Below are 25412 nucleotides of genomic sequence, written 5' to 3' on the forward strand. Positions count from 1 at the left end.
AACGGGTCCTGGAGCCGAAGTGTCAGGGTCTGATCTGTAGGGCTGGGATTGACTCCTTTGTCAGATCCATCCCTTCCCCTCAAAGCCCTGGTCCTGGATAGTTTGGTTCTGGTTCCATCCTCTAGGCACAGATGCAAGAGCAGTCAAGCTCTACCTTCTCTGGGAGCTCTGTCTTGGCTGCTCAGGCCTTGTCCGGGTCCGTCTGCCTGTGAAATTATGGAAAGGCCTTTTTCTCTTCTCTGAAGAACCGCCTTCCTCATTTTTTTTTGGATCCAAAACCTTTTTCCTCATGGCTCTGGACCCCGAGTCAGTCAGACCTACTCCACAGGAACAGCCAGTTCCAGTAGAGGAAGTTCCCCTCTCTTCCGACACCTCCCCTGAACATCCCAAATTCCTGCAGAAACAAGTTGCCTGAAGAGCTCAATCATCCTCATTGCCCCCTTCTGGCCTCGAGAGGTATGGTTCCCTTTTCTTTGGTGTCACCTTTGTTTATCCCCCTGTGTACTCTCTCTGCCTCTGTATGTCTTCTTACATCCATCAGGGATGCAACATCCCAATGTTCAGGTCCTCAAACTAATTGCATGGTATCTCCCCTTACAGTAGTGGTTAGAAAACCCAGGCTTTCTTCCCCAGTATGCACCATTATTTCGGCTTCACAAAAAGACTCTTAGAAAGTTTATAAGAGCAAATGGAAAAGATTCTCCCTTTGGGTCTTGAATAATGTACCTGACCCTTTCTCTGCTCCGGTTTCTGTAGTACTTGAATTTATAACAGTCTTTTTAAAGAAGGACCTAGTTCCTTTATGATTAAGCTACAATTAGCAGCTCTCTCTAATTTTCACACAGGAGACAGAAATTATTCCTTGGATTTGTCTAAATTTTGCAGTGCAATTCTAAAGGGCATTTTTCATCTTAGGTTCATAGGTTCATAGATTAGTACTAAGCTAACTGCCCTTGCGAGCCATTTTAAGCCTAGACAATTATCCCTTGTGAGACTCAAACCCTGCACCTTATGTTTATAAGGCAAACACCTTAACCATTAGGCCACCCTCCCAACCCTTAGGCCACCAATTAAGGATCCTTCGCTTCATTGGGGTCTGACAGGTATGCTGCATGGTCTTACTCAGAAACCTTTTGAACCTTCAGCTAAAACTGATTTAAAATTCCTTTCATGGAAAATTAAGAGTTATGTACGTACCATAACTTGGTATATGTGTTCAGTTTCATTATTACTTACTATATGATGATAGGATCTGATATTGGATCCGCTCCGACCATTCCAAAAGACTGTTTCTTTAAGTCTCGCTCCTCCCACTCCCATAATGCCTGCACCAGCCCCAACTCCTCAGATCGAGTTTACTGACCCAAAGCAAGGAAAGAAAATAAACACTATACAAAAAATGTATGTATACAGAGATTGATCTCACTCCAATCTGAAGCTTAGACTGCAAAGGCTATGGAGCTGTAGTTCCTCCATGCACCTCTAGACTTTTCTGGAAGGGGGAAGGCTGGGGCGGGATGTGAGGAAAAATTAAATTGGATAACACAGATACCAAGTTATGGTAAGTACATAACTCCTAATTCTGATGTTCTCCTTTGCATTATTCCTCATAATAAGGTTAGAGTCTTCAGCTGCTTGAAATCCTGTGCGGCCCTTATGGAAGGATATGCCTGAGCACTGCAGAACCAAAGGATGCTGTCTCTACTAATGTCTTTTGGCTTTTCCCGGTTAGGGGTTGCCACAGCAGAACTCCGATCCGTTTATGATTGGCAGTAGATCTTTACGGTGCCGAGGTGCCAGCCCGACGTCCAACCTTCAAAGAAGGCACACCCATTCAGGCACGCACCTACCTGCATGTCTTTAAACGTCACTCGACTGTGGGGGGGGGGGGGACATGCAGACTTCACACAGAAGGCACTCCAGCCGGGAATCGAACCGGAGAACCTCTTGCTGTGAGGCGACAATGCTAACCGCTGCACCACCGCGGCATGCTGTCTATGGAAACTATATCCAACTTGTAATGCGAGACAAAAGTGTGTGATTTTGAGCAGGTTGCTGCAGCACAAATTTCATCAGTAGAGGTCCTAGCTGAGAACACAGAAGAAGTAGACATTGACCTGGTAGAATGAGCTCTCAGTCAGTACTGCAAGTCGAAATCTTTCATGGACTAAATTGTCGATATACAATTTGCAATCCATTTAGCTAAGGTTAATTTTGAAACCGCTTGGCCTAACCTGTTAAGTGAAAAAGATACAAATAGTTGTTCAGACTTTCTATGTTTCTTTGTCCTATGCAGATAGCAACACAGCTGTCTATGAACTTCAACTGAGTGAAGCATATATTTACCCTTGTTGGAGTGGTTAGGATAAAAGACTGGAAGATGAATGGACTGATTTATATTTGCTTCTATAGCCCTTTAGGCAAAAAAAGAAGGGTTTGCCTGCGAGAAACTCTCTCTGAAAAAGATAATGTATGCTGGTTTTGATGATAAGGCCTGTAACTCCGATACCCTTTTGACCAAGGTAATGGCCACAAGAAAAATAGTCTTTCAGGATAGAAATTTCATGTCGCAGGAGTTGTCTGGTTCAAAGGGTATTTGAGTAAGACTTTGCAGAAACAGTGTCTGATCCCAAGGAGGGGAAGGATCTTAAATCATGTCTGAGTAAAAAAAATTCCTTCATAAAGGCTTTACATAGTTTATATGTCGAAATGGAAGTCAACTTCTCTGAATTATTTGTGGAATGAAGATTGGCAATGGCTGTCATTTGTAACTTAACTGTAGAAAAACTGGCTGCCTTTTGAAAAAGAGAACTTAGAAAAAGATTAGCTGACATGAGAGCCTTAAAAGGGATCAATATCCCATTTCAGTGCACATACTGGAAATCTCTTTCATTTGCTGTTGTACACTTTTTTGGTAGAGGGTTTCTGAGAAGCAGGAATGAGCTCCCATACCAGGGAGGCCAGCCAAGACTTTCTTAAAATCATTGGAAGTGGAGAAACCAAATGGTTAGTCTTAGGGACTTGAGGTTGGGGTGATTAATTTCTGGCGGGTTAGAAATCAGATTCTGTATCCATGGTGGATGTTTGGCATGAGACTGAAGGAAGGGGAACCATAGTTGAGGCCAGAAAGAGGCAGTGAGGATTACAGATTTCTTTAACCTACAACTTTCTAAAGAACCTTTGGAATTAACAAAATCGGGGGATGGGAGTTTGAAACCCAGAGGTCAGTTATGAATCGGAGCGTCCCTCTGTAACTCCCCCGTTGGGGGGATCAGAGTGAAGTACCTGCTGCATTTGATATTCAGGAGAGATGAAAAGAGGTCACAGCAAGGTTGGCCCTACTGGTGTGGAGTCAGAGTAGATCTGCTGAGCCTGTCGGCTAGAATGTTGGTCTCCCTAACAATGTGTGTTGCAATAAGAAAGTGGTTTGAAGAGATCGCCTATTCCCACACTCTCTCTTGGTCTCTCTGGATAGTGGATAAGACCGGGTTTCCCCTGTTTGTTGATATACCAGACTACTGACATGTCTGAATGAATTGCTGCTGTTCCTGGAAGTAGGCAGTCTTGGAAGGCTTGCAACATCAGAGAAGGACCGCTGTCATCTTTAGAACATTTATGTGCAACTTGGTCACTGTTGGACACCAATCTTCCTTTGAAGTGCCTCCCCCACCACAACAAGGAAGCATCCGTGGTCACTGTGGCCATAGTAGGTGGAAGGGAAAAAGGTCTGCCAAGATAAAGAGCATCTGATAGAAGCCCCATTAGAGATGATGCCTGCATATTGAGGTCAACTTAGTGGGAGCATTTAAAGGTTGATGCAGGATAGACCACTGAACTGCCAACGTCCACTGAAGTACTCTCATAAAGAATCTTGCCAATGGGACTAGGAGTATGGCAGCCGACATGGAACCTAGAGCTTTTAGAACATACCTGTGGGCATATCCAGTAAGACTTGAACATGTTGTCTCAGGGATGACACCCTGTGTGATAGCAAGCATGCTATTTGAGTGACTGTGTTCAGTTGCTTCACTACAAACTCTGTTGTCTGCACAGGTGTCATTTTTGACTTCTCCAAGTTTTATTCTCAAATGTCTGAAAATGTGCAACAGATACTGGGTGGCAAGAATCAGTTGATGCCTCTCTATTGTTGTCAGGAGCCAATCTTCTAAATACGGAAATACTTGGAATCCTTGCAGTCTTAGATGAGCTGCCACTACCAACACATTTAGTAAACACCCAGGGGGCTGTGGTGAGTCTGAAGGGTATAGCTTTGAATTGGCAATGATTGGCTCCCAGCCAGAAGCGCTGATGTCTCCTGGAGCTCCTGTCGATCTTTACATGATAGCACACATTCTGGAGATCTGTTGAGCACATCCGGTGGTTGTCCTGGTGCAGCAGTGGGGAGTGAACTGTCACCATGTGGAACTCTGACTCTCTGACATATAAATTGAGTGTGCTTGGGTCCAGTGTAGGCCTTGGGTACCATCTTTTTTGGCACCAAAAAGAAGCATGAATAAGTTCCGTATCCTTGTTGTTAGGTTGGGACCTGCTGGATAACTCTTTTCTAGAATTTTTTAAACTTTCATGTAAGGCCATCTCCCTCTGACTGGGTGGAATGTTGGGGAGATTCTTTCTGGAAGGTGGGGGGAGGGAATGTAGTAGCCTCTGCAAATTGTTTAGCACCCAGGAATCATTTGTTAGTTTTGCTCAGGAATCTGGGTGTAACGAGAGTCTGCCCCGACAGTCTCCAGAGTAGGACAGCCGAGCAGCACTTCCAGAGCACTGATAGGGCTCGTCAGAGAAGGGTTCTTCTGAAGCCCTAATTTTGCGGACCTCCTGTGCCCCTAGGGTGGCATCTGTTACTAAATCCTCACCCTCTGCCTCTAGATGAGGAATCTTCATTAGTGTCCAGGAAACAACTCAAGATTTTTTGACTCACATTTTCTTCCAGTTACACTGGTTCCTTGAAAAAGGCATCTGAGGGGAAGAAAAATGATCCCTATAGCAGACGGTGTTTTTTCCTCTTGCTCGCTGCAGGTGAGTGTTTCCTTAACCAGTGGTCCAAATAAGGAAAATCCATTGAAGGGGGCATTGGTGAAAGATGCCTTAAATGGTTCCACAAAACCACAACCAGGCGTGTCTACTAAGGGCTATGCCTGACGAGAGAGGTCTGATGTTCATTGTGTTTCACTGTTGCAGTCATGACTGTAGGGTTCTCCCCTGCCGGCAGGCAGCCCTCGGTCAGCCAGAATCCCAAAGTCTGGGTCCGGCGTCGGCTGTTCAACCATGCTCCCTGACATCAGAGCGCCAGGAGTACAAGGCTGACAGCCGACGCCATCTTCTCCAGTCTTTCTTGCCGTGCGGTGATAGCAGTTTGCAAGTGCCGGTCGGCTGACTCCTGACGAATTTTTCTTATATATTTCGGTCCGAAGACTTTCTTCTCCACTCAAAGCTAAGTATCCCGTTGGGGAAACTTTTTTTTCTTGCTCCACTCCGATGTCAGAAAAAGTTAATAATTGTATTTCATGTGGGAAGCAAATACCTCATAAGGATTTTCTTTCTTACTGTATTCCTTGATTGGGTCCTGACCACGACGTAGCTAGTTGTCTGTTTTGTGCTAGATTCAATCAACGTACAATTAAGCGAAGGTACGATTTTGCTTTTCATTACTTCGGTAGGCGCTTTAACTACAAAATGTCATCGGACACAGTCCCAGCTACCGGAGTTCACAAATGTCGCAAGGATAAAGACAGGCCTCCGAGGTCCAAATCTGATGATGGCGCACAAGCGGAGCCAGCTTCAGGTTCAGCCGTCATCAGTGAGGCGCTTTTGCAGCCCCTGTCGTCGGCCATTTCAGAACCGGCGGCCGAAACGGGCTCTCATGAGGAGCCAACCAGGCCTTTAAATATTTCTGTTGCAGGACCTTCGGACAATACTCCTTCGGATGGGTCCGGAGCCGCTGTGCAGGTACCGGCTTCTGAAGGGGTTTTCAGGCCTACTCAGCTACTACTAAAGGCAAAGCCAAAGGCAAGGACTCCTTCAAAATCAAAGACTTCAAAACAGGCCTCTTCTGAACCGGCTCCCAAGTCACAGAAACAGTTACTCAAGATGGCGGAGGATTTACTTATGATTCCTCTGAACAGGCTTCTGTTTCCTCAGTTTCTTCTTCTGATCAGGAATATTCTTTCCCTCCTTATGAGGATTCTGATGCTGAAGAATCCATTCCTTCAGCTTCTCCCCCTGAGGATTTCTCTTTTGGGGGAAACTTTGCATGAAATGAGGGAACATTTCCACTGGGAAGGACAGGAGTATTCGGAATTCAAGAAAAGACTGAGGGAATTTCTTCTTCCCCAACATAGACCCCTGGCTATTCCTCCTGTTTTGGATATTGTGGATGATGCCTTTTCAGAGGCTAACTTAACCCCTGACTCTCTTCCTCCTGCTCCTGTTAAGCCTGATAGATATTACAGGGTTCCTGATTCCCATCAGTTTTTATACAAGAACCCTTCTGCTGACCCTGAAACCATTTCTCAGGGTCCTAAGGGAGTTAAGGCTGCTTCTGCCAAAAATCCCATTCCTACTGAAAAGGATTCTCGATCCTTAGAAAGATGGGGCAAAAAGGTGTACACTTCTGCTACTTTGTCCATTAGGGCTGTAAACTGTCAGTTTCATATGTTTAAATACCAGCAATTTCTCTTGTCTGTCTTAAAACAAAAGCTTACTTCCATTTCTGCCTGTGCAGATGATAAGGAATTACATGACTTATTGCATGCCACTGAACAGGTTGGGAAGCATGGTTTACACTGTGGATTTGATGCCTTGGAGGCTTCTTGTAGGGCTGCGGCCTCTGGCACGGTCATTAGAAGGCATGCATGGCTAAAGGAACAAAATTTACCTGAACAAGTAAAGGCGAAATTATTGGATGCTCCTGTTCAGCATAATGTTTTGTTTGGATCAAAAGCTGAAGAGGTGATTAAAAAGATGGGAGGATAAGGCGAAATCCATGCAAACAGGTAAAGATTTCTTAAAAGTACAGCCACCTAGATTTAGCAGGAATTGGCCTTCAAAAAATTGGTCCTTTCCCACTTCAGACAGGCCTCATAGGGGTAGATGTAGATGTTCCAGAGGGCGGCCTCAAACACAAGCTGCTTATAGACCAAGACAGTGGACTGCTTCCACCCCTAGGGGAGGAGAGGACAGGTCACAATCTCAAAGGAAACAAGCTCAATGACTCCCTCTGTTGGGCTACAGGAACTTCTTGCCTGAAAGCCCCTCTCGGAGGAAAACTCTCTTTTTTATCGAAATTGGACTCAAATAACCCAAGACATATGGGTTTTGGATGTGGTTTTAAGAGGTTACAAATTCCATTTTCATACCTTGCCAAGGCCATAGCGGATGGCCAGACCTTCCAAAACATCAATGGACGGAGGCCTTAAACCAGGTGGAAGCTCTTTTGGCTATGAATGCCATAGAACTGGTTCCTCTTTCAGAGATGAGAAAAGGTTTTTATTCAAGGCTCTTTCTAGTCCCAAGGAAGCAAAACTCATGGAGACCCATTCTGGATCTGTCGGTCTTGAACACCTTTCTAGAGATTCCAAAATTCAAGATGCTTACTCTACAGCAGCTACTTCCAATGCTGTCCAAAGATGCATGGATGGTAACTTTGGATTTAAAGGAGGCATATTTACACATTCCCATCAGGCAGGATTGCAGAAAATACCTCAGGTTCAAGGCCGGATCGAGGCACTTTCAATTCTCTGCGCTGCCCTTTGGATTGTCTACTGCGCCCAGGGTCTTCACCAAATGCCTGGCTCCAGTAGTAGCTTACTGCAGATTCAAGGGAATTCAAATTTACCCTTATCTGGACGATTGTCTAATTCAGGCAGACAGCAAGGATATCTTACTCCGGCATCTAGAATTTGTACAGAACCTCCTCAAGTTCCTGGGATTCTCTGTAAACATAAAAAAGTCAAATTTGACACCATCACAACAGATAACTTTTCAGGGTGCACTTCTAAATACCACAACCCAGATGGCATTTCTGACATCCGAAAAACAATTACAGCTGGCTTCAACTTTCAGAACCTTGGCAACTCTAACTCAACTATCTGCAAGGAAATTCCTGCAGGCTTTGGGTTACATGGCCTCCTGCATCCTTCTCGTACCATATGCAAGACCACACATGAGGAAAATACAGTGGTACCTAAAAAGTGTATGGTCTCAGCATTGCCACAGTTTAGACATACTGATCTCCGTCCTTCCTTGCCTTCAAAAGGAATTTCTTTGGTGGTCCAGGGCATGTGCTCTAAACAAAGGGGAAGCCCTTCCGTCTGCCTCCTGCCTCTCAGATTCTAACCACGGACGCCTCAGATTATGCTTGGGGAGCCCATTTTCAGGGCAATTGTTTGCAGGGCCTTTGGACAAAGGATCAGAAGCACCTGCATATCAATTTAAAGGAAATGTTAGCTGTTCAGAAAGCTCTATTGGCCTTCAGGAATCTTTTACAACCAGAACAACTGCTTATACGGACAGACAACACCACAGTTATGTGGTACATAAACAAGCAAGGGGGATCTCATTCCTACCCCCTTTGCAGACTAGCCATGGATCTATGGAACACAGCTCTAGCTTGCAATCTGGATCTTCAAGCTCAGTTCCTACCAGGGAAACAAAACGTCCTGGCAGACAGTCTGAGTAGGAACCTTTCGGATCCACACGAGTGGATGCTGGACACCAAAATATTCAGGATGATAACAGCAGTCTGGGGATGTCCTCATATAGACCTCTTTGCATTCAATCTCAATCATCAACTACAGAATTTTTGCACCAGGACTTTCCACAGAGAAGCTTGGAAAGTGGACGCCCTGTCATTCAGTTGGAGGAACCTCTCGGGATATGCCTTTCCACCTCTTCCTCTTCTTCCACGGGTTTTATTGAAGATAAAACAGGACAAGCCCAAGATGATAATCTTGCTGGCTCCAAATTGGCCTCGGCAGTTTTGGTATCCAACTCTAATAAACCTATGCCTGGAGCCCCCTTGGGTTTTACCTCAGTCTCCGAACCTTCTGTCCCAACATCAGGGTCAGGTTCTACACTCTCATGTCAGAACTCTCAGCCTGGCGGCCTGGTTAATCCAGGGCCTTTGATTTCTTCTTCTTTACTGCCCAAGCAGGTTATGGATGTCATTTTAGATGCCAGACGTCCTAGCACTAGAAAATCTTATGCAGGATAATGGAAAAGATTTTGTTCCTGGATGCAGGCTCAGGATTCTGATCCTCTTCTTCCTAACATTACTTTAATTTTACTTTACTTGACAGATCTCTTACATAAGGGTCTGTCTTTCTCTTCCATTAAGATACATGCCTCTGCTATTTCTGCACATTATAATACAGACCCTCCCATCTTTTCCCACCAGCTCATGAGAGAGTTTCTCATAGGAGCTAAGAACTTGAGACCTCCTAGATCTCCTCCTATTCCTGCTTGGGATCTCAACTATGTTTTGGAAAAACTAACCTTGCCTCCTTTTGAGCCGGCTGCCTCTTCTGACATCAAGTTTTTATCTTGGAAAACAGCTATCCTGTTGGCCGTAACCTCTGCCAGGAGAGTTTCAGAGTTACAAGCTCTTATGGCTGTGGAACCTTATATTATTTTTCATCAAGACAGGGTATCTTTGAGGACTAATCCTACCTTCATGCCTAAGGTGGTTTCCAAAGTGGCTTTAAATCAAACTCTACACTTGCCAACCTTTTTCCCCACTCCTCAAAATAAAGGGGAAAGGATCTTACATTCCTTGGATGTACACAGACAACTACGTTTTTACCTGAACAGAACGAAGGACATCAGAAAATCAGAACAATTGTTTGTTTCTTATGCTTCAAGTTCCCAAGGTAAAGCCATTTCAAAACAGACCATTTCTAAATGGATTGCTCATGGAATCAGATTTTGTTATTCTCACCATGGAAAGCAAATCCCAGGGAGTATACGGACTCATTCCACCAGAGCTGCTGCCACTTCTGCGGCCTTTCTCAGGGGAGTTCCTACCAAGGACATTTTGGAAGCTGCAACTTGGAGTTCAGTGCATACATTTTCTAAGCACTACAATCTCCTTCTCTACTCTAAGTCTAGGGCAGGCTTTGCCTCTGCAGTCTTGCAGGGCCTTATAGCCGCCCCTTCCTCTTTATGACCACCTCCCTTTCTTTCAGCTTTGGGATTCTACCCTACAGTCATGACTGCAACAGTGAAACACGATGAACATAGTACAGTTGTGTACACCTACCATAAATGTAGATGTTCGAGTGTCTTCACTGTTGCAGTCTGGGTTTCCCTCCCTCCTGTCCCCTCTTATTTTTACTTTTGTGTATTTCCTTTTTTTTTTTTTTTCACCATTCTTCTGATGTGTATTTGCAAAGGTTATGGGACCTTTTTCATTTTGGGACTCCTGACATCTGGGGCAAGAAAAACTGGAGAAGATGGCGTCGGCTGTCAGCCTTGTACTCCTGGCGCTCTGACGTCAGGGGGCATGGTTGAACAGCTGACGCCGGACCCAGACTTTGGGATTCTGGCCGACCGAGGGCTGCCTGCCGGCAGGGGAGAACCCTACAGTCATGACTGCAACAGTGAAGACACTCGAACATCTACATTTATGGTAGGTGTACACAACTGTACTTTCCACAGCATTGGAAATCAACCTCATCGAAGAATTGGACAGCGAAGTTAGAGTTGACAGTTGGGGAGATACCTTGGTGAGGTCCTCCTCCAACATTCACTCAGAGTTGGTGAGTTCCTTGACCCAGTCCCTTTGAAGACACTTGGAAATGTGCCAATTAGTTAAGCGCACTCAGCGCAAAGGTTGCTGAGGCGTAGACGCACTTCCTGTGTCTGTCCACCGCCCAAGACTCCTTGTTCAGGGGCTGGACGGAGAGTATTGTTCTGCTAAGCTCCTTCTTTGTGGCCGCTGGCTCTGTTATGACATCCACAGGAATACCTTTGCTTCAATGAGGATGGTCTGGGGGGGGGGGGGGGGGCTGAAAAACTTGCCATGCTTAGGGATAGGTTCCATGGAGTCTGGCTACTTCCAGTCCCTTCGGGAGGCTAGATAGATAAGCTCATCTGCCAGTGGGGTTACCCAGAAGGTAGATGGGCCACTCTCGAATGCCTCCCGAAATACTGATTCCTCATAAGAGAGTTAAGGGTTTTTGTCAGTCTGATGCTGTACTTTTCCACTCAAGAATGATTTGACCTCTGCATAAACTGTTGAGAAAAAGTAATGTACAGAGTATACTTGTACTTAGTTCGAAGTATCTGAGATATGTAAATATATATTTTCCAGAAAAAAAGTATTTGTTTTACATATAACACGCTATGACTACAATGCCATGTTTTCAAGCAGCCAAGACTATGGAAGCAAGTTCAGAGGTATGTTGCATTTGAAATTCTTGGACTGGGATCGCAGTCCTGTGTGTGTTTTGTGGATGAAGATCATGTTATTACTTGAAAGCTTTTAGTAATCCAGGAGGCAGATTGGATACAGCTTTTGATTTGAATTCATGTCCCTTTGTGTTAGGTGTTCATTGTGGGTACTGTGGTGAACTTCATTGCACCAAGTAAAATAATGACCTGAGATGATTCTTTGAGTTGCAAATACATTTGAAAATATTCTTCTATATTTTATCAGAAAACTCTGTATTTTAGTTGCAGTATGCTGTACTATAATGTCATGTATTGACGTGGCTAAAGCTATGGGGGAAATATTGAGTTGTGTTGTACTAAGAAGCCGTGAGGTTAGAATTGCTGTTTTAGTGCATTTCATACCAGAACACACACTTGTTTTTAAATGAAAGTTCTATAATGAAATCTCAAAGGGAGACAGAGATATAACCTTTCAAAGATGGGTCCCAGTGGCTTTAGTTCATTAAAGACACAGTCTGACATTTTGTGTTATGCTCTTGCTTTCATTGTGGGTGTTATAATTACCTTTTCCCGGGCACTCTGACTACAGTAATAACCTAAACTATTTATTAATTGAGGTTCTAGTACATTGCTTTTGTAACTCAACTTGTACCACCCCCTACTCTTTTGCAGTAAACTGAGTTATAAGAATGAAAAATTGTCTCTCTTTACAGCTGGCACCACTATCTAAGTGCGTTGTGTAGCAGAATCTTATGATATAGTATTTTGAAATAAATTGCTGTAATACATTTTGTGGTTACAGAAAATTGGTCTTTTATTGCTAGGAACCACCAAACATCTTGTGCGATCATTTGGATGTTCTGGTTTTGCTGTTTGTTTCTCACAAACGTGTTTTTTCAGCCTGACAAACAGTATGTATCTCAGTCATGCCAGTGTGCTCATAAAATAAGAGCCAAAAATATTACAGTTACATAAAGGAAAGTAGCAATTTGTCATTTTTATGTTGTAGCAAAGTACACATTTTACATGCTTTAACAGGCATGTACATATTTCATATTCTTTTGTTTGTCAAGGTAGTAGATATCAATCAATCAGTAAATAAAAAAAAAAAAAAAAACCTTTTAACATCAAGTGCCGCTGCATCCCCTATGAGCCTTCAGCAGCTTCTGACGCATTTGCTTCATGGTCACACACAGAAAATGACAGTAAAGTTATTGGTACTGATTTGCATGCATCACTAAAGCATTATAGATAGCCATCAAATACAGCACACTACTTGAGAACAGCAGCTACTTAATTGCATTACGAGTTCTCTTGCAATTTGTTCCATGTTAATTTTCAGTATGTTGCACTTGTAAGACATAGCTGACAGCTTGTATACTAGGATACAGTACTCCATTTGCTGCAGTTCACATGGAAATACAGTAGTAACTTGTACACTTAACCCACATTAACTCAATACATTGTTTTTCATAATGTTATGGAGGGAGTTTTCAAATTCAAGGAAATTGTCGAGGCTGGTGTGTGTCAACGGAATTAACTGCAAAAGTTGCATACTTCTACATTTTGCTTTACATTTGCTATTGAGAGAGTAGCAGTATATTTAACTGAGTGTCTTTCTTACAGTTGTGTTGAATGTTAAATTTATTCACTTCAGTCTGACTTCTGAAGCTTTTCGCCCTTCCCATAAAGGTCAGGTTGCCACCCTCCTACCTGGGTGTCCGCACTTATGTGGTGTAAAAGGACAGTCCATATATGCCATCTTTAGTTCTTTCTTAAGATAGAATCAGAAGGTTTGTGTGCTGCTGTGGGTATTAAATATCACCTCAACAATTTGTCTTTACTTCCAGAGTACAAATAAATACCACTGTGGGGGAGTTTTGCTGTTTTTTTTTTTTTTTTTTTTTTTTTTTATCGCTAATACTTTATAGATCCTGGGTATGAACTTTGCTTGTAACATAGAGAATGTGCTGAAGAGACGGATGTATCCCAAAGGATCACCAATGCTATGGAATAGGCTCTCTGTCCTTGCAAAACCGAGTTCATCCCTGGCCCTATTCAAATAAAACCCTGACAGTTGGATGGACAATCATAAATTTAACTGTGGTCTGTCCACCATGTCTCTTATGGACAGAGGCTGTCAATAAGAAAAGTATTATCCTTAACTCCCTACTAATATGCCCCCCTGTACGGACTCCCATGATACTCGGGACCCAAATGGTTTGGGGGTGCATGACTAGGCTTGTAATGGCCCTAGTAGGTGTTCCCTAGTAACAACCTATGCACCTATTTGTAGCTGAGGAGATTAGGTGTTGGGGTCATAGTTATCATTCCGAAGATAACTCCATTACTTCTAGGAAACAAATACCATACACAGCTGTGGAGGACAGTGTTGCTTCTTGTTCCAATTGTACGACATTCATCCAGAAAACCATCTGTTAGGCATAACCAAATCTAACCGCATTGTCTAAACCAGAAAAGGCTATGCACCTTGTTAAGGGCAACCATGGCATCAAGCCATCTGCATGTGCTTTACTTAAAAATACAAAAATAAAAGCACCCAACTGAAAGAAATCACAGAAGGCTTATGACACATTCCTTAAGTCTAAAGGCCATCCTTGGCTCAAGGTTGTCTGTTGCAGTGAGGCAGTTCTGCAGGTCCTGCCTCTGTTTTAGATCCAAGACCTCTGGTGATGCCCCTCAGGTGACTGCCATGCACTTGGATAGTGTCATATTCTCCTGAACTGAAATGTAGCATTTGGTGTGTCTGGATGCCTCTCCATGTGCATCTGGTCCTGACTCCTTAGTTTGATAACCTGGCAAGGGAGGTATTCCATTGGTTATTGCACTTAAGGCACATATGCAGCCTAGAAATGCATCCAAAGACTAAAGAGGTGCCCATCACACCAAAAAGCAAGACCTTAGGCACCCATGTCCCACACATCTGCCATCTTGTCTCATGTTGAGCTGAATGGGCCCTCCTCCCTTGTCTCTCGCAAGACCTAATAAAGCTAGCTGAGGACTGTGCATTTTTCATTAAGAAGCTGCAGCAGGAGTCTCTTGCTTGAAAAAGGAAAGGAACCCCCCCCCCCAATGAGTCAAGACTCTTGACTCTGAGGTGAGTGAACTTGCTTGTGGTGGAGTAGACATCTTCCTGTTTTTCCTACTAACTAGGTATTGAGAACTTCTCTATCCTCTGCCTACCTGCCAGAAGATTTCTTTAGAGATGCCCTTGTTAGAGTGATTTCTTCATATGGGAGTAGTAGCACTCTTATTCCCAGAATAGTAATCAGGAACTTCTGAGTTACTATAACCTTTTGCTATTCAGTGATTGAAACCTTGGAGAATATGTTCACCACCGCAGCTTTAAAGCCAGACTCTCAACTTCTGCTTCCAGGAAGTCCAACCATTTTTACTATAATGTAGATTCCTTGAAAGCTGTACTGTAATCCATTTGCTAATCCAGCTATGGTGTTTTTGAATTATTGCAAGAGGTTTTCTAAGGTTCCAGCTAAGTATCCCCTTTTTAGTGATAAAAAGTAGCAGATCTGGGTAGAAAACTACACCTCTGCCAAACCCTGTCCTTCAGAGCTCTGAATTGCCAAAACCCATATGTTAAAATTCCAGAGGACTGCCCTGTTCCAGCTGAGGGACAAGACTGAAGAGGTAGAGAGGACAAGGTCGTAAGAGGTAGTGCTAGGCATATGCAGTCTTATGTCACAAGTTAACAAGCACCATATCAAGCTTGGTTTTATAGTGGCCACATCATGTAAGGTGACAGCATTGGGATCAGTTATTAGGAGATATGCTTGAGGACACAGGCTCTGCCTGATCATGTAAAAGCACGTCTCAGTGGCTCCTTAGAAAAGGACATTATTTTTGAGCCCCTTGCTAATTTTTTTTTAAGAAGCTTGGGGGGAAGGGGAGAGAGAGAGAGTAAAGTTTGTGAAACTGCTGTTTCACTTCCCTTCCTAGTTGTCCCTCCCAGCAGAGGCAGAAAAGAGGCAAGCAGCCAAAGGAGAAGAAAGGCCATTTCAAGAAAAGGTCGGTCTGACCAAAATGGGAATGTTATGGGCCATCATGACTCAGAATCCACAAGGTAAGAGCTGTAACTTAGCATTTCCCTCCCCTTGCTCCCCTCAAAACCTACCTCTACTACCCATTCCCACCCAAAATTTAGGAGGTGATCTGGGAATGGTTTGTAAAAGGGTGGGCGAAAGTCACAAACTGAAGTTCCAACCCCAGAGAAGATGCAGACAGCTCTGCAATGTACCATGGCCTCCTTACAAAGTATAGGAGACTCTCTGAACTTCCCAGCCAACACTCTCCAGACAGATCTTGTTCCTCTAAATTTTGGGGGGGGGGGGGCACTGCAAACCATGGGGCATTTTTCCCTTAAAGAAGGTGCTATTCCTGAGCTCTTACTTCCCTACCATAGTAGAACAAAATTGAATTACTCCCAGGAATTCCTCAGAACACATGGATACATGACCTATCCATGATCCCACTTACATGACTTCACAAGGAAACTGTGGCAGTGCCAGCTTGCAACTAGCTGCAGTGTATCATACCTTGCTGACCTGAATCAAGAAAAAAGCTCTCGTGGTGAATAAAGCAGGTAAGCATAAGTCATGGTGTCCCCCTCACCCTGCATGCAGACACCACAGACTCATCGGACGCAGTCTGGGGTGGGTTGACTCTCAGGGAAACTGAGGGGCCAAGGAACCTTGGACAAAACTCTGAGGGGGAAAACACACACAGTCAAAGAGATGCCAGTAATTATAGCCATAAAAGCATTCAAGCAGATTTGGCAGCTGGGAATCTTGTATATCCTTACAGACAGTAGCACAGTAATGATGGTACATCAACAAGCAGGGAAGAACTCTATCATATGTCTTGCGCATGATAGCCGTGGAGGCAGGCATGATCCACAAGGCTTCTAGCATCCCTTCTTGAATAAAATTGTGGTAGATCAAATCAGAAGAACAGAGACGGAACTTCAAGAACTAATATAAAACAGGGCTATTTTTCTGAATTTGGTCCATAGGTGGAATGCGACAAAAATAGACCTGTCGTCTTCTCCAGAAATGTAGCCGAGTAAATTTTATACCAGATCACACATTGTAAGTGCTTGGACAACAGATGCTTTCTCAATAAAATGGGCAGGTTTGTTTCTTTACACCTTTTCTCCAGTCTGCCATTTCTTTATGGTAATACAGAACATAAACATGTCAGAAAAGCTAGTCATATTTCCCTTTTGCTTCAGGACAATACTGGTTCTCCCATCTACTGAGTCTGATAAGGAAAGAGCTGCATCCTAACCAGACTTGTATCCCCCTGATCCTCAAGTACATGTCGAACATTTATTTTATTTTATTTGACATTTGTTTACAGGGGTGGTCTGACTGGGTCTACAGAACCCATTTTCAGCAGATGCCCGGGGAGAAAAGCTTCACATACAGTACAATAAAAATACAGTAAAATTCAATACAGTACAAATCACATTAGAAATACTATGCAAAATAAGCTGAAAGAACAAACTATGTTACACGATGTTACAATATATACTACACACCTATATGATTCTATAGTGTTGTAAACATTATAGACAGTACTAGTCACTCTCACTATACATGTAGTGTCCAAAAAATAGTAAGCAGGTAGAGCAGTGTGCAACATTGACTGCTATAGTACATGAAAAAATAAATAGAATATTTGGAAAATAATAGCAAGAAAGTTAGTGATGCAGAAAGATAGTAAGAGTTAAAAGAAGCTATACAGCCTGAGCAGTAGCTTAAGGATATGGTATAGAAACAGAGAAGGAGTTAGAAGAGCCTTAGGATCTTGCAGACTGAAGGATTGAAATGTGACAGAAGAGGAGGATGAGGCTAGTATGGAAGAAGAGGAAGTGCTGAGCATCCGGCAGGCTTTATGCAGGAGCAGAGCTATGTCTTTTTGAGATGATATTTTAAAGAGGCTTTAAAATGGGTTAGGCCAGGCATAGACCTTGGTAGCTATAGGTAGTAAATTCCAAAGTATAGAGACAGGGTATGAATACGGAGAGTGACCTGGTTTTCTTGTGGGTTTTGAGATAGCTAAGAGATTTTTATGTTCTGATCATAGTCATCGATTTGGTGTGTAAGGTGAGACTTGATTGGCTAGTGCAGGGCAGACAGTAAGCTTGAAAATAAGGTTGTGCAAGGTGGATAGCTGAATAAAGGCAAGTTGGTTGGGGAGTTCAAGCCAGTTTAATTCTAGGAGTGGTGTGTGTGATATTTAGAGTTTGTGGCAAACCTTGCAACTTTGTTGTAGCACTGTTCCATCTTGTTTGACATATGTAAGTTAGTTAGGATAGTGGCACCATAAAGAAGGAATGGAAGCAAAAATGTTTTTACAAGGGAAGTTTTGGTTGCTTGCAGTAAAGAAATGTTTGTTTCTATGTAAGAGTCCCAGTTTTTGATGAGTTTTCTTTATATTTTGCTGTACATGAGGGTCGAATGAAAGTTTGTCAGTGATAACTCCTAGAAGTTTGGTTTCTTGCACTATTTCTTTGACAGTGTTTTCAGATGCAAGGATGTTAAAATGATCAGTGACGGGAGGTGCTCTTGGGATGAAAAAGAGTACTAGTTTTGTCTTCTTTGGATTAAGACAGAGTTGGGCATTTCTTACCCAGGATTCAACAGCAGGTAAAGGACTGTTGAGTTTTGAAAGTAGTTCTGGTAGTGATTGAGCAGTACAGATTATGGTGGAATCAGCAGCGTATTGAATGAGGGTCCCAGGGTGAGAGGCAGTGTGAAGGTTGTTTGTGAAAATGTTGAAGGGTAGGGGTCCTTGGATGGAACTTTGAGGGGACACCAGTAGAGTTGTGGAGAAAGGGTGAGACCATTTCACTGTTTGTTTATGATCCTTGATGTAGCTGTGAAATCATTTTACTGTGTTAAGTGAGAAGCCTACATTATAGTGTTTTTTACAGTAAGGGGTGAGACACTGTCAAAGGCCTTTGTGAGATCAAGGAATACTGAGGCTGTATAGTATCCTGCTTCTCTGGCCTTGTTTACAGTGTCTGTAAAAGATAATAGGGCTTTAGCTGTGCTATGGCTAGGTCAGCAGCCATGTTGGGGTTTCGATAAAAGATTTTTTTTGCAATAGATATTTCATTACCTGCTGATGGATACCCCTCTTGAGAATTTTGGATATGGGTGACAAGATGGATATAGAATGGAAATTAGATCAAAAGAGTTGCCTCCTTTGTGGATGGGGGTGATGTGATATTGTTTCCATATGGTAGGTACTTTTGATTCAGAATAAAGACCTATTTATAAGGATACTGATTGGGTAGGCAATTGAATTGGCAGCCAGTCTGAGGTAGTATGGTGGAAGATTATCAGCTGAGGTAGAGCAAGGTTTTAGTTTATGTAGTAGTTTCTTAATGGTGTCAGTTGGTATGGGCTGAAGTGAGAATGGGGCTTGTTTGACATTTCGTTGAGTAGTTGGGGGTTAATGACAGGGTTAGAAGTAGTTGATGGTCTTAGGTTGGTATCTGAATAGGTTGAAGGATGGGGGGGGGTCCAGGATTAGGGGTGTTAGTAGGTCTGATACTGATTTTGTGAAGTGCTTGTTAAAGTTTTTGGCTGCCTGTGATGGGAAGCGTATCAGGTGATAAGGTGTGGCCTCTATTTGTTCCAGGGTTAAGTAGAGAAGATATGGAGTGCCAAAATTTATTGTGGTTGATTTTATATTGGAGTTGAAGCTGGGAGTAATATGTCTTCTTATCTCTGTTGATTAGTTTTGTAACTTTATGTAGTGTTTTGAAGTTAACATGATTGTGTTCATTTTTGTTCATTTTTGTTCTTTTTCCAGGTTATCCAGGCTAGGTCCCTTTGCTTCATCAGGTGTTTACATTCCTTAGAGAGCCATGGAGCTGAGTTCTTTTTGATTCTTTTCATACAAATGGGAGCTAGTGTATTAAGTATGTGAAGGAATGTATTATTAAATTATAGTACAGCATCATTTACAAATTGTCTTGTACATCAGTCAAGGTACATGTGCCTGCAGTCTCTGACTGCCTACCTTGGGATTCCCTTTTGCTTCCTGTTACAGTAAAGCAGTTCTTTAGTGTCATGCATCCGAGGCCCTCTCCAAGACCATGAATATCTTTCCCATAGCTCCTTAATTATGTGTTAGAGAAGTTAAATTTACCATCTTTTGAACCAGCTGCTAATGCACCTCTCAAATATTTCTCCTTTTAAAACTGCATTTTTAATAGGTATTGCATCTGCCAGAAATGTACAACTGCAGTTGTGGAAACAACCCTGTCTAGTCTTCCCCAAAGAGAGGGTAGCACAGCACCAGTCTCACCTTTATGCCTAAAGTGGTGACAGATGTTTGTCTAACAGACCATCAATTTCCCTGCATTCTAGTGTACCTCACTAAACAAGGGAGGGGTAAGAATCTTGCATCCCCAGTTGTGCATAGGCAGCTAAGACTTTACCTTGAAAGGACTAATGGGGGAAGTAAATCAGAGCAGTTATAGTCATTGCAAAGGACAGGGAAGGGCAGATGTCTGTCTAAACAGACGGTCTAGAAATGTCTGACTACATCTACTCGTTTTACTCTTACTATGGCAGGACTGTACCAAGGCAGCATCAAGGCCAGTCTTGAAAGTGGCTTGCCTGGTCATTCAACACATACTTTGCAGGTTCTGTAACCTAGGTACACGAGCCATGACATTATTTTCCATGACCATACTTACAGGCTTAAACCCACATCTTATGATTAACCATTCACTAATTCATAAGCTCATGGAATCATTCCAAGTGTTAATAATCACTGCAACAGTTAATATACTGAATATCATTCAGTTGTTAGAAACGTACACAGACATTTACAATTAAGGTATGTTCACTGTTGACGTATTTTCTGTCCTCTTGCCTGTCTTTCTCCTTGTTTGTAGCTATCCTTGGAGTGGCTATCCAGTAATCTGTCGTCTTACCTTCCCTTTCTGTTACCTCTACAAGTCCCCCCAATCAGGTTGACCTAGCATCTGGAGAGGGAGCTTTTGGGGCCCTTGTGGATGGGCTGCTGCTCTTGGGAGCAAAATAACACTACAGCAGCTTATGCTTTTAGCCCAGACCAGAACTCACAAGGGCAATAAAGAACTTAAGATGGCATTGATGGGCATCCCTTTGATAACACAGATGTACTGACATCCAGATGGGCAGCGCCTGCCTGGAGAGGATAAGGGTGAAAAACTGTGGACATATGGCCTTCTGCAGCAGAAGTCCAATGTATCATCACTACTGCAACATTGAGCACACTTGAACATCTGTAGGTGTATACCATGTTTTTAACACAAGTGTACTTTAAGGACAAAATGCATACAGCTTTAACATAACATTCATACTGTCAAATGAATATGTAAAAAGCAAGTAGCAAATTAGACTATTTTGTGTTAATAAACTGTGCATTATTGTAAAGCAGATATCAACCACAAGTAACTAGTTTAGCACAGACTTTGGTTGCCAGTACCTTGTTAATCTCTGTGCATCTCTCTCGTCATTTCAGAGCTGGTACTTGTGACTTACAGAAGAATACACCTGCCCAGACAAATAGTACAAAAGTAAAGGCATCCAGGTTATACTCTCCTCCTTCTTAATGTTAAGAAATATTCTTCGCTATGTTAGCTTTTTTGCTTTTGATGCTTTAAAATGCCAAATTAAAACAATATCAAAAGTTAAAATAGAAACATTTTGTTCAAGAGACTATTTTTTCCTCTTTAGTTGGTGAATTAGTTGCAATGAGAAAGTCTTTTTAAATACTGGTTTGCAGGCAAAAGGGGAATTTGCCAGTTGCCTTTTTCATGGCTTTCCAAGGATTGTGGGCCCTGAGTAAGATAGGCTTCGCAGGCAAAGTAGATGCGGATATTTTAATAACCAATAGATAACAATACTGATAAGGGCAACAGTTGATTTTGATAAAGAAATACTACTGTGTATGTTCTAGAAATATGCTATGCTGTAACTGAACTAGCATCCTAACTAGATCAGGAAAAAATATAACTTGTATTATTCACTTTGCTTCTGCATGTTGCATAGCTGTTGATCTGTTGAATTGTTCTGTACACTTGCATCTAGTCAACACAGGGTATGTTTTCATTGTTAGAGATTTTGTATTGTAGTACTTAGTGCTGTACCTCTTCTGGAGCTTTTTCCCATGGTTTTCTTATGAAGGTGGACAGTCTCCATTGAGGCAAACCTAATAAAGAACTCATCAAACAGTTAAAGTTGGATTACCAGTCCTGAGCATTACAGATCTTTCAGTGGATATTAGAGAGGCACAGTTGTGCAACAGATAGCATTGTTGTCTCACAGCAAGAGGTTCACCAGTTTGATTCTTGGCTTTGATGCCTTCCGTGTGGAGTCTGCATGTCCTCCGTATTCCCGTGAGTTTCCTCCCACATTCCAAAGACATGCAGTAGGTGGTCTGGACACTCTAAACTGGCCATAGATGAGTGTGTGTGGTGTGGAAGAACTACCACAGCAGGACTTAGCCACATGGCAATGTAAACCTTGGTTCTAGATGATTGCCACTGTTGAAATGACACCCCGATCTTGTGTGTAAAAATGGGAAAAAAAGGTTCTTGAATGGTCTGCTTTGACATTCTTTCAACTTTCAGGGCCTTAAAAGGTGTTTTGCTGTATGTTCTACTTGTTTGGTGGTGCTAACTTCTGAATAACTTGCTATGAAAATAGCATAGCTGAATGCATTGTAATGGCAGGCTTTCTCTTATGCCCTATGTATAACTCTGGTGATACTTTAGTTATCTTTGCAAATTATTATCTGATGAAAATGTTATCTAATGTTACATTTTTAGTGAGTTTTTGATTTTTATTTATATCTATATATCTATATATATATCTATATATCTATATATCTATATATATATATATATATATATATATATATATATATATATATAAAGTTCACAATCCACGTTGCCACTGCCCTCATAAAAAACTTCTGTGGAAGACTTTTATCTAAAAAGGATAAATCTAAAAAGCATGACATTTGACCTTCAGGACCTTCCTTGGTAGGTTTTTGATTTGCTTTATCCTCTCTTCAGCTGTGATTTGGCATTTTTTCCTCAGAAGCTTCCCTACTCAAACGTGTATACACCGTAAACTGGTGGACCATGTGATGTCACAGGAATAAGCACATTTCGTGTTTGCTAATTTAGGACATAAGGAGGTTATAAGTAGGTATAAAAGACACGTCTAGAATTTTAATGCCTACTCCACACAGCTACACGGAAAAGCAAGTGTGGAAGCAAGCATTCTTTAAGAGTGCATTTCTTCATTGAGATTTCCTTTTTAAGGTATTAACCTTTGTTAACTTTTGGTTTTGTTTCTTTCTAGCAGTAGCAGGCGGCGACATGAAAGTGAAGAGGTAGAAGGTCACAGAAAACATAAACACAAAAAATCCAAAAGAAGCAAGGAAGGTAAAGAAGCTAGCGGAGGTGTTGCTCCTGAACAAGAGGAAAGTACAAGCATGGACTAGACATCTTTAGAACATTGTGCACAGTATGTTTACTACTATCAACTGTAGTGAGAAGCAGATCAGTTGGTGTTCTGCAGACTGGAGTGCCAGAAATGAAATCTTTAACCTCAATGTTTTTTTTTTTTTTTTTTAACTTTGTCCCTAAATGTGTCCTTGTGTGTGTGTGTGTGTGTGTGTGTGTGTTAGGACTGTGTAAAAGGCAAATCACCCTAATTTGTTTATTGAAAAAAATAAAAGAAAATTTAAATTTTTCATTAAAGTTTTGCCTGAAAGTTTGTTTTTATTCTTTGCTTCATTTTGCAATGCACACAAAAACAAAGGTGTTTATATCTCATTAGTGTGCAAGACTGTACAACTTACACTGGGTTTAAAATTTGCTGTCCTATAGAAATAAGAGATTACAACTAACCAGATCTTATCCAAAGGCAGTGTTACCAATATGTGCCATTGCACAAATGGACAGTATTGCAAGTGGTACAATGACTAGTGTAAGCATTAAGTGTGTCTCCAGTTTTGCTGATTTGCAGGTGGACTTTTTTTTCTAATTTGTGCAACTTAGAAGAATAGGACACATGCTTTTGAATTTAGTTTTATTGAATAGGTCTTTTGTAGACTCTGTTAAACATTTATAATGACATTTTCTTAAATACAAAACAAAGGAAATAAAGATGTTTGTACAGTATTAGTGTTACTCAAAAGAATATAGATGGACAGCATTTTGAATTCGTTAATAGGCCACCATAGTGCCATTTTTAATAAATCTAGTAATATGACAGTTTTGAAGTTCTGGTTTATTTTCAAAATTTGAAAATCATTTGTTAGTAGCACTTTTAACAAAACAGAAAATATATGCATGCTAATGTTACGTAACCTGTTGTCATCTTATGACTTCTAGAACACTGGACCTGCTTATCCAGAAGATTGTGGATGCAGAGGCAATTAAGAAAGCAGAACAGATTTATTAATGCATAGTTTACTTTATTAATATGTAATCAAACCTAACCAGTTCTGATGTGCACTGCCCTTGTAAATAAAACCCTTGTATAAATATTGGCAGTAAGGATAAACCTTGGAACGAAACATACACCATATTAAATTTCAGTATGTATGTATATGTGTGTGTGTGTGTGTGTGTGTGTATGTATATATATATATATATATATATATATATATATATATATATTACTAACATTTTAAAACCGCATTCATTTTGATTAATCGTAGTAGTGTGTGAAATGTTAAGACTAATCTTTTTAGAATGTCTTGGACATAAAATTATCTCGCTCTGTTAAACTTTTTTTTTTTTATAAACATTTTGAATTGGACTAAGCTTATTTTTGCACAAGCAGTACCTGATCATGCTGACAGAACTAGCTTGGCTTATACAGCTTACAGTTTTTTTCCTTGGGTCTAGTGATGGTAAATGGTGTCTGATGGAAAAGGACCCGAAACTGTCTTTAAACTTCAGGGAGTAATTTTCTTCTCCAGCAAGAGCAAATGGCTCCTAAAAGTTGCATGCTCCTTCTAAAGATCAGCTATATTTATACATAAATGTTTCTCCAACTCAAGGCAGACAATGAAAAAGCTTTAAAGTTTGCTATTAGATCTTCCCGTTCCTGTTAGAGACATGGACAGCCACGGTTTTATAAACAGGTGCAATACCATATGTTCATTCTTAGTCCTTTGAGCCAGCAGCATCAGGTATTTTTTCAGCAAAGGTTATTCTCAGTAATTTCCATATAATGATAATTTCTGTTATCAAAGACTTCAGTGTTTGTAGCATTCAACTTTTTTTTTTTTAAATGATTTTCTTGTGCCAGTATCTTGATATAATGTGGCCAGCTTTTTCACTAAACTCTTTATCAACCTTTTGGTGCATATGTTGTTAAGCTCAGGTTAAAATCTGTGCAGAGGAATTAGCTGAATACTGCAATGCACATTTTCACGATGGCCAAAGTACCTTTTTCTTTTCCATAGAGATATATTTAAACATGTCAAAAAGTACAGAGACTGGAATAGATCGTTTTAGTGGTCTCCCCAAATGCTTCCTCCCTTGCCCCCATTCCAACCCAGAGGTGCAGAGTGAGTCAGGTTCTTGCGTAGAATTTCTCAGACACTTTAAATTAACACTGATGAATACTTGTCTGGGTGTGTGAACAGTTTCCAGTTGTGTAAAATGATCATATCCATTATTGAGTGCAACCATGACTATTCCTTTGGGTAGATGTGAACTCTATAGAAAAGATCCAGGCCAGGACAGAATAGTTAACATCACCTTTCCTCTTAATTCTTTTAGCATTTTGACTAAAGATGCATGAGTTATTCCAGATGTCGTTTTGTTGTTGACTGCTAGAAGCATGTCTCCACATCTGCAAAGAAACAAACAGTTACTGAAGGTTCATTTATATTTGACACACACAGTACATTTGTGAATACTTAGAAGTAGC

The 25412-nt window shown here is 41.6% G+C and overlaps 2 protein-coding genes across 5 annotated transcripts in view; one reads left to right on the forward strand and one right to left on the reverse strand.

Annotated features, from left to right (window-relative positions):
• Positions 1-23224, forward strand: part of FIP1L1 (factor interacting with PAPOLA and CPSF1) — a gene marked incomplete in the record, with an annotated part of 1650449 nt that extends 1627225 nt beyond the window's left edge. Inside the window, 2 exon segments of one of the 3 annotated variants that reach the window (XM_044061425.1) lie at positions 20974-21042; positions 22824-23224. In XM_044061425.1, the coding sequence (XP_043917360.1) occupies positions 20974-21042; positions 22824-22965 (211 nt within the window). 3 annotated transcript variants of the gene reach the window in all.
• Positions 23225-24450: 1226 nt separating this feature from the next.
• LNX1 (ligand of numb-protein X 1) overlaps positions 24451-25412 on the reverse strand; it is a 1086042-nt gene continuing 1085080 nt past the window's right edge. For both annotated transcript variants that reach the window (XM_044061422.1, XM_044061424.1), the window contains one exon: positions 24451-25334. In XM_044061422.1, the coding sequence (XP_043917357.1) occupies positions 25199-25334 (136 nt within the window). In that variant the 3' untranslated portion in view covers positions 24451-25198. The remainder of the gene's footprint in view (positions 25335-25412) is intronic.

The sequence above is a fragment of the Protopterus annectens genome, chromosome 2.part0, assembly GCF_019279795.1.
Source record: "Protopterus annectens isolate FY-2018-M chromosome 2.part0, PAN1.0, whole genome shotgun sequence".
Taxonomy (NCBI): Eukaryota; Metazoa; Chordata; order Ceratodontiformes; family Protopteridae; genus Protopterus; species Protopterus annectens.